We start from the raw sequence: 9,518 nt of genomic DNA, 5'->3' as shown, positions 1-9,518 counted from the left end.
ACAGCAAGCACCTTCCAGCAAGCTCCAATTCCAAGTATTTCTAATGAAACTAGGAACCAATGCAGTTCATCAGGCTATTTTGGTTAATGGCATCTGAGGATATCTGGGTGGTTGGTTTTTTTTTCATTTCTGATTACACTTTCTTACATTTACTTGCTTATTCATTGACAGACCAACCCAGATGATGTTGCTAGGCAATGCTGGCAATTCATGAGCAGAAAATGTCCTCTTCCTTAGCTTTTCCAAACATCTTTCTATGATTGTCTGGAGCAGCAGGAAAGTAACTCCCTTCCATTCTGTGTGATGGAGAAGACCCAAGGAAGCATGCTTGCCATTTTCTGCACCTGCTCCTTCCACTATGCTCTTCTGCATGCAAAGAACAGCCACTTGCTTTCAGTCAGACTGATATGACTGGAATTGTGAAGGGAAATTGTGAAGAATCAGTTATCCATGCTGAGTGCATGTTTGGTAACATGTTACATAAAAGTATGCCTGCAAGCCAGCCCTTGCAGCAGCTCCTGTGCAGATGCATCCAGTGCAGTACAGAAGAGGTAGTTTTTGTGGTAGGAAACAGTGCAGGTCTCTTAGTGCTCCCATGTCAGGGGTTTCTGATAGGTGTCAGGAGAAGCTAGGCCAGCTGCTAGTGAAATGTAAATCAAATGAAACTTACAGACGAATAAACAGATCCTCCTGTCAATCCATCCTAGTCCTTGCAGCACAGCTCTCAGTCCCTGAGGTAAACCTCACGTGCCCTGTTGCTAAATGTGTAGCAGCTACAGTCAGCTTATTTTTTTGTCTGGAGCTGGGTGATGGCAGTGGTACCTCAGGCATCAGAGATGTGTATTTACCATTGTAATGGATCAGTGTTTCCTAGAGAAAGACTGAGACTTACTTAGATGATTTTAGATAGTTTTCCTGGTGTGTGCTGTGGCTACCTGTGCTTCAGAAGCTCACACCTAGGGCAGATTTCTTCTTGCATCACTCTTCCAGCATCAAGTCTCCCCCTTGGAACAGAGCGTCTCTCAGATCCTCCTGTTGCTAAGCCACGTCGATAGCTGTGGGAACAGCATATGCAAGGGAGGTTGGCAGAGAGAAGTGTACTGTCAGAAATGAGGGATTCTTCCCCATTGTATATCTATATATGTGCAAGGTTGAAGTGCAATTATTCTGTGTGTGTCAGACACTTCTTTTGTCAGAAAAGCTTATTTTCCAAGGTACGTCATGTTTGCCTGTGTATGGAAGGACACCTTGAGCCCCTGTAATGAGAGAAAAAAGGATGGAAGAAAGGCTTTAAGATAAAACTGCTGGGTTATGTTTCAAGTTTTCTTATCTCATCATGACAGTTTTCTACAAATTAATTCTGCCTCCTGTGCCACTGCTCTGCCTATCTGCAAAATATTACGGTCCCCTGGGGATTACTCTATAGAAGCTCTAATAAATATTTTACAAATGCTAATGAATCAGGTCACCCAACAGCTCAGTATGCCATTGTCCTCACTTTGCAGTCAGGGTTTTGGCAAAGGCAAAGAGCAGGAGGGTGACCAGCTTCATGCCATGCAGCAAATTTGGTGGGGAAGGGAGAGCAAATCTTTTACTTTAAGAGTGGACATCCCCTACTTAGTGCCATGGTCTAGTTGACAGGGTGGTGTAGGGGCAGCGGTTGGACTCGATGATCCCTGAGGTCTCTTCCAACCTGGTTGATTCTGTGATTCTGTGATAGCTTCCTTTCATCAAAAGGAGAGGTCCTGAGACTCGCTACTTCCCAGGTCTGGTAGCTGTTTTACTGCATGGTCAGTTTGTGTGTGCTGGGTTAGGGAGCTGAAACAGCTCACTGTGGCTGGGGAGCAGCAGAGCAGCAGAGCAGCAGGGGAGAAGCTGCAGTAGTTTGTGGAATGGGGAAGAAGTAGGGCTGAATTGACTTCTGTAGGCATCAGCTTACAGGCGTTCATGCCTCTCCATCTAGTTATTCACCATTTTAGTAATGGCATCATGTGAGGCTTTTTTCTCCTGGACATCTAGTTCATTCTCTGATTAGTATTAAGGCTTCTCCTTTCCCACTCCGTATCTAGGGATCAGCTCTGATCTGAGAGGGCCATGAGCTGAACAGCACTGGGTGCAACTATGTGAAGTGCCAACAGGTGGTAGTGCTTGAGGCAGAGGAAGGTGAAGACTCTCCTGGCCTGCATGTAAGATCCTTGCAGAAAGCTTGTTCTGTGCTCAGGTCCCTGCAGTTGAGCTCTGGGTTGCAGCTCAGCCCTGATTCATTAGGTGCTCACTGTATTCTTTGCACTGTCACCAGTGCTGGCCTTGTGCCTGTTCATGCATCTCCTGTGCAGTCCCTTCCAACCCCAGGGAAGGCTCCTTTTTATTTCACTACATCAGGGTTGAGTGCTCTCTGCACTCAGTTCCCCAAGAACTAGTTTCTTCACAAGACTCTGATCAGTGATTTGTATTACAGTAATTGTTAAAAGGGAAAAAAGTCAACTTAAATATCCAGCACCTTCAAAGAGAGATTTCTAAATGTACGTTTCAGATCTCTCATTTTGGTGTCAGTCTGATGGGTCCAACTTCTTTTTTAAAAAAATTTGGGTCAGGGGTTGCACAGCTATCAGAGCATGTCTGCCAGCAATATTTCCCTTTTGTCCTCCATTTGCTACTCTGTTCATTTAGATTATCAGATCTTATGAGCAGGGACCGTGCACAGCAGCAGAGGGCTTTTCTGTGCAGTTGCAGCCTCCCAGTACCACTGCCAGACATATGAGTAATTGGTTGAGCAGCTCTGCAGAGCAGTCTCCTTGCACCATCCAAGCTGAAATGCAGAAGTAAAAAAAATCCATTCTCAGTGATGAAGAATCATAAAATCATAAGCCCAAAAGGGACCAAAAATCACGAAGAAAAACCTTTTCTTAAAGAAAAATTCTTTGTGAACATATCTGGCATGCTCTTGAAGAGACATTCTGTGATCTTGCAACGTGCTTCTGGGATCTTCTCTCTTCATTGTCGCTTATAAGATAGCTTTAAATTAATGATAAGGAAGCCATTCAGGGCATGGGCTGTGCTGAGGTTCACAGCTTTCATTCTGAATGAGAGAATAAAGTAAACTGATATTGAAAGCAAGGAGGGAGAAACAAACACAGTCAGTAAGCCTATAAAAGTCTTAGCCAATTGCAATGGCGAACATCCTGCTGGCGAGAGTGACCTTGAATGAACTAAGTGGGATAAAGTCACCAGCCTGGACTGACGGCTGAAGAATCAGGCTGGATTCCAGCAAACAGAGAGCAGATTCCTGACAAGAGTCTCCTGAGCTGTGGCAATGGCTTCTCGGTGTCAGAAATGTGGACAACAGGTGCCCAGGAATCCACCTTTCACTGCTGTCCGGATAACAGAAGGGGAAATGAAATCTTATCACGATTTTATAGGAGGATGCATTAGACTGGAGTGCATGGCAAAGAAAGGTACGTGCAGCATCTTTAAAAGAAATCGCATCTTCCGTTAGTGGTAGCTGCATTGCATGCCTAGGAGATTTGCAAAGAGAGATTATTTTTCTAACGCTTTCTCTGAAGATTCAGTGGTAAATAAAGACAACGGGCTGGATTTGGATATTAACTCGCGTATGAGTGCATCATTTGACTTGGCTGTATATTTCTGGAATATCTGCAGTGATTTGCCCTAGAGGAGGTTAAAATGAATGCTAGACTCATTCCGAATAAATGCTTATTTCACTCAGGTGTTAGACACTGAGGTTTCTTCATATGTCTGGAGCAGGTATTTGCTGTGCATGTAAAATACCTTTTTGAAATGAATGTAAGGAGATGAGGCAGTGGGTATCGTGACCCAGCTGACCCTGTCACCCTGTGCTCCTGAATGACTATATAGAAGATCAATATCTTTCTCACTGTAAAGATTCTGATTTCACTGTACTCAGAAACTTGGACTATCAAGCTTTTTGTGCTCTGTGTGAGTCAGTCTGGCTACAGGGCAGTAATCCCCTCTGAGTGAGTTGCGAGCATAAGATGCCGGTGTCCTGGTAATTTGTGCTAATTCATGTTAACTCTGAAGTGGAGTGATGGTAGTTGAAATCTAGACTGACTGTTTAGTCACAAATCAAGATTGCTGAATCACTTTATTAGATTCACTTTATTAGATTAAATTAGAACACTTTATGTGTCATTTGAGAGAAAGATTAACCAAGGAGCCCTTTGGTTTCATTTGCTCTGTTAACTTAAATAGATACTTCGCAAACCTCAAATCCAGAAATTTATAACCTGTTCACTAGTACGTGACAAAAAGATCCCCAAAAGCATTCAACATGATTGTACTTTCAAGTTGAATTGTTTATTATGATTTAATTAGCTCTTCAGCAAAGAGAGTTGCATTTGATCTGGTAAATCGAGAATATTCTGCAGAAAAAGAGGTGGACCAGAAGCAGGTCATCGGCTGGCAGCTACTGCTTACAAATTGGGATTTGCAGATGCTTTCTTTAATAGGGCTCTAATGCACAATGCCGGGGTTTGAAAACTGAAAAGCCAGTCCATTGTACCTCTGCTTCTGTTGGCCAGCTATCCGTGCTGATTTTTGGGGTCAGTGCCTACCTATGCGTTGTTGTATTTGGCTGACCTTTCGATAACACTGATGTTTCCAGTTGCACTCTTTGCAATGAGGCATTCCGAGTTCAGCATAGCATGGCAGAAATGTCTGGTATCTGAGTAAAAGGCAGAACAGAATTAATTGAAGTTCCTTCCTGAATCTTTGATCAGGTGTTTCCAGGTTGCTTATGGCCCTGAGGGCTCGTGGGCCTGCTGGAGGCACAGCTCAGGCATCTGCTGTCCTTTTTCTTCCTGTAGGCAGAGAGGGGAAGACACTGGTAAGAGCTTTGCCATGGTTACTGTTCCCAGGGAAACACCTTCCCTGCCTCTCATGTTGAGAGATGACCTGGCATAGTATTATGGGCAGAAATCCCTTGGAAAATAATTTTCTGCTAGAGAACAGATAGTGTGTCAGCTAGTCTGAGCCTGTTGCCGTTTTGTGAGGCAGAAAGCATCTTTGCTGCTTTTGTTTTAAATTCTACCAATGAGGCTGCAGGAGGGGTAGAAATTAGATTAATGCTAGGGACGAGGTGCCTTCAGGTGCATGCATTAGAGCTGTGTGAGCTGTGAGAATGCACCAGTGACAACTCTGCATGTGGTGATCATGGATCATGTTAGAAGGGGGCTAAGGAGCTGGCAAGTTGGCACAGGAATTTATAACACCACCACTGCCTGGGTTCTTTTCTCCTGCTCTGAACTGACTCTGACCCTGTACTCATCTCTTGTCTTGGCCTTAGTTTTCTTATCTGTAAAGTAGAACCAGTAGGAATTACCTGCCTCCATAAATCCTGATGATGTAGCTATGACTATCCTTTGAAGATGAGACGAGTTTCCCCTTGCAGTAGGAGCTGCATAAACACAGGGCAAGAAAGATGATCTGTCCCACAGAACTTGGGCTCTGCTTGCCCCATCTTGCTAGCCTTTTGCTACTAGCAAAGACTCGTTGACAAACTCTAGGGGTGGATGTGTGCCTTTTTCTCAGGCTGGCTCTGTCCGAACAAAGTGGCAATGCAGGATCAGGGACCTCTGTGGCATGTTCTGACTTGACTCTCACTTACGGGGTACCCTTTCTGCAATGTAAAGATCCCGCTGGAGTGTTGTTGAGGGCTAATTTGCTAGTGCTTACTCAGTACTTCAGGCACTCCAAAGTATGAAGCATTTTTCACATACAGACCACATCTGGGGAGCCCTGTGAATATTCTGTGGCAATTTTATCTCTTGTACTAAATATCATAACGAGAAAAGATGGAAGGCACACAGGTAACTAGAGCAGAAATAGAGGCCATGTAGTCGCAGTCAGGCCTGCGGTGGCCGGCAGGTGACCTACCTTTGCTCAGCAGTACCCCATAGCAAGCAGCACTGTGCCAAGCGAATCCAGTTCCTGGATCATGCAAGTTCAAGGCTTCTTTTGAATCAATGTGATTGGTTTTGATGAGTGGTTAAAAGTGTGGTTGTAGTCTCCTGTTCATGTAAAGAGATGAAAATAGTGAATGCTTACAAACAGAAAGTGTTGCTGTGAGGGGCCAGTTGAAGAGCAGTTTCCGTCTGGCCACGTGATGACTGCTCAGAGCTCCACAGCCCTGGCTCGCTGCAACAGGCAGAGGAAGGACCTTGCTGTATGAGCTGGCCTACAGGTGCTGAGGTCCCCTCTGGGGTCTGATGTACAAATGGTGCTATTTTGAGTACCAGTATGTGACCCTGAGACTCTCTAGGAGCTGCAGCTTCAAGGTGCTATAACTGACAACAAAGGGGAAGGAGCCCCCAGAAAGCCAGGCAAGAAATGTGGCAGGGACTGCAGTCCAGAGCTGATCCTCCTTGTAATGCTCTCAGTTCCTCACAAAAGAGATAGTGAAGCTTAAAAGCAAAGCATAGCCTCTTGTCATGAAATACATCATTCTTGGACAGTGGCTTACGAGTCTCTTCAGCACTGACATAACTATTCATGTCACCCAGCTGCTGGTTCACATCTTTTATGCTTGAGGATACCTCCTGCCAAAATGCCCCACTCTGTCCCCAGATGCTCTTAATTAGCCTGCCTTGTTGTGATGTTCCAGTCCTCCAATGGGACCACACAGCTGCTGGGGCTTAACATGGATGGATGAACATTGACTGGTTAGACTATGTTTCTGCATGCTGTGGAGCTTGAGACTGCATGCAGATTATGTATCTTTAAGTGAATAAATGTGTGGGGTTTATCTGTCCTCAAGGCTGATGGGTGTGTAAAACAGGGTAATGAATCTGCAGACACCAAGGAGTACGCAGTTCATCACTGATGCTGTTCAGGACTTTGCTGTTGCTGCAAAACCAGGAAAGATCCTTCTTGCCAGTAGGACGGGGACTTGTCTCTTATGCTCACAGAGTGTTTCTGATTTTGTCTTTCTGTAGGACAGAGGAATGCCACAGGTCTGTCTGTCCAGCAGTCATGGGTACTTGTTCTCAGTCTTACTGCTGTATCTCTCTTACTGCTGGAAATAAGGAGCAGTTCTTCAGATCTATGTGTTCAGGGAGGAAAAGGGACTGAAGTATTGGAAATGGTTTTAGAGCAGTTAAGGATTTAAAGATAGAAAATGGCTTCTATGGTACTATCTCCAGAAGGAAATCCCATCTGAATGAGATCAGGCTAAAATTTCTTGAACTTTTTGGAGCTTCTCCATCTTCAATAGTGAAATAAATGAGAAATGCTTTCCTTTCCCATGGTCGACCTTTCTGCAAAGGTGCTGGTTATCGGGGGAAGTGACTGTTTCGTGTGAAGACTGAAATCTGCAGTGTAAGTGGAAGGTTTTTCTAAACCCCTTGAGACTCGGTCACAGTGTCTCCTCATGCATTGCTCAGAATTTTTCTTGTTTTATTTACATTCAGTATCTATTCTCCTCTTCAATGTAAAATGCTACCTAGGGAACCTGGGATAAATTATTTCAGCTGTCTCTCACTGCAAAGAAAATAGCTGGAATAAAATATGCTGTTTTCCATAGAGGTTTTTCTAAGAAAAGATCCTTATCTTAGATGCTTATGTCTCTCTTCACCTGTTCCCATTGATATGCAGCCTGCTTTGCTGCTGTTGAACAACACTGAACCCTGTTTACCTAATCAGAAAAGTCCAGAGAATGGTGATGAAAATAGGGAAGGCATAGCTTGATTTCCATTTAAAAAGAGTTTTGAGAGATAAGTAGTACTGAGAAGATCAAGAGAACAAATTCTCAGAGGGCAAGTTATAAAAGAGGCCTTCTGGGTATTTATGTTTTTCCTTTCCTCCCACGATACCAGAACAAGAAAACTCAGTGAAATGGAAAAGCATTAAACACGGATAGACAGTTTGCTGTAATTGGTAATGTTTTGTTAACTCGTGGGACTTTTTATCACAAGATAATAGCTCAGTTTGCTTTTTTCTTGTATCGCCTAAATTGTAGTGTAAACTGTCTGGGGAGAAGATCTCGAGGGAAAATGGTGCTGAATGGACTGGGAGGTTGGAGAGTGTCTGTGCAGACCTCTCACCCTGGTTATGCCCATGGAGCTTATTCTCCAATTTCAGCCAGTTCTGCTGCTTCAGGCCCCACTTAAAGACCTACTTCTGCTGTGTTAATATGTTGTACAAATTGCGCTGCTTCTTTATTATCTGAATCTTGCTGTGGATTAGCCTGCCCAGTGAAGTTTCTAAGTCATCGACTCTCCTCCTTCACCACTTGGACATTATCTAGTAGAATTACTGGTGCTCAAGTATAAAAGAATTCTAAATAAAGCTTGGTTGTAGCAGCCCAGCTTCCTATATATGAATATTTGGGCTATGCCAGGTGTCTTGTTGCACAAATTTCTCATCCTATTAGTTCATTCCATTTCTCAAGGGCAAAAAATATCCTCCAGGCTTTTACAACAGACAAGAATTATTGACAAAACATTTATTTTTTCACCTTTTTCTAAGCCAGGATGTCTCAGCAACTTTATTCATATTCAGAACCTGTTCCTGTGAGTCATTAAATTGAGGATTGCTGAGTTCAGGCTATTTATCTAAACTCTTGAGTCACCACCTTGATACAGTATGCTGCTGTGAGAGCCTCTAAGGAGCAAGGGTCTACGTGACTGAAGATCTGGTTATGAAATTAGGATACTGTTAATTAGTAAGGTCATCCTCTGCTAGCATTGGGAAAAGCTGAGGTGAGACAGGAAGAGGTAAAGGAATGGGATACTTTGTTCCATTTTCTGTTGGCTTTACCACTAGACTCAAGAAGGGAGATCAGCCAGAGGAATGATAAAATTGGGGGCAACTATCAAATTTTTAAGTCAAAACCACAATAAGAATCAATAGGCTGGAAATTAAAGTGAGAGCTTTGAAACACAAGCCAATTTCTTTGTGTTAGGCCAGCTCCAGGGGAAGCTGTGGATTTGCAGTTGCCTGGCGTCTTTAATGTAAGATTAAAGAGCTTTCTAAAATGCTGGTTTAATCCAATTTCTGTGAACTTCTTGTGTGTTCAACAAGTCAAACACAATGAACCTAGTGGTCCCCCCTGGTGCTGCAGTGAAAGACTCTGGGAAGATGATCTCTGAGTTAGTTAGAGGTACTTGGGAATGAGCTGTTTCTTATGCTTTTGGAGAGCCATACCCATAGGTGTGAACACATGAACATGTGGGGTCAGATGCTCAGATGGTGCAAGTTATTTCAATGAAGCTGGGATGTGTTACAGCAACTGAGGATCAGGTCCTTGATTTTTTTTTTTTTTTTTTTTTTTTAAAGTAAACTTCAATATGTACTGCAGATGCTTACCAGCAACAAACCCTGAAACATCAGTATTACTCTATTCCATATGCTGTATGCTGGTGGGACAATATTTGGGTAGTACAAAATATAGTTCTACTGAGAGAGGCACAACTAAGCCTTTAGAACTTGGCAAAGACATTTTACAGTTGCACACTGAAATTACCTTTACTAATTATGCAAAT

The 9,518-nt window shown here is 43.4% G+C and overlaps 1 protein-coding gene across 1 annotated transcript in view; it reads left to right on the top strand.

Annotated features, from left to right (window-relative positions):
* The first annotated feature begins 3,313 nt into the window (after positions 1–3,313).
* The window catches only part of MCF2L2 (MCF.2 cell line derived transforming sequence-like 2), a 150,180-nt gene continuing 143,975 nt past the window's right edge, over positions 3,314–9,518 (top strand). The window contains exon 1 of the mRNA XM_068405762.1: positions 3,314–3,455. Within this exon, the coding sequence (XP_068261863.1) occupies positions 3,314–3,455 (142 nt within the window). The remainder of the gene's footprint in view (positions 3,456–9,518) is intronic.

The sequence above is a fragment of the Nyctibius grandis genome, chromosome 8 (assembly GCF_013368605.1).
Source record: "Nyctibius grandis isolate bNycGra1 chromosome 8, bNycGra1.pri, whole genome shotgun sequence".
Classification (NCBI taxonomy): Eukaryota; Metazoa; Chordata; class Aves; order Nyctibiiformes; family Nyctibiidae; genus Nyctibius; species Nyctibius grandis.
This window is presented reverse-complemented; position numbering and strand designations above follow the sequence as displayed.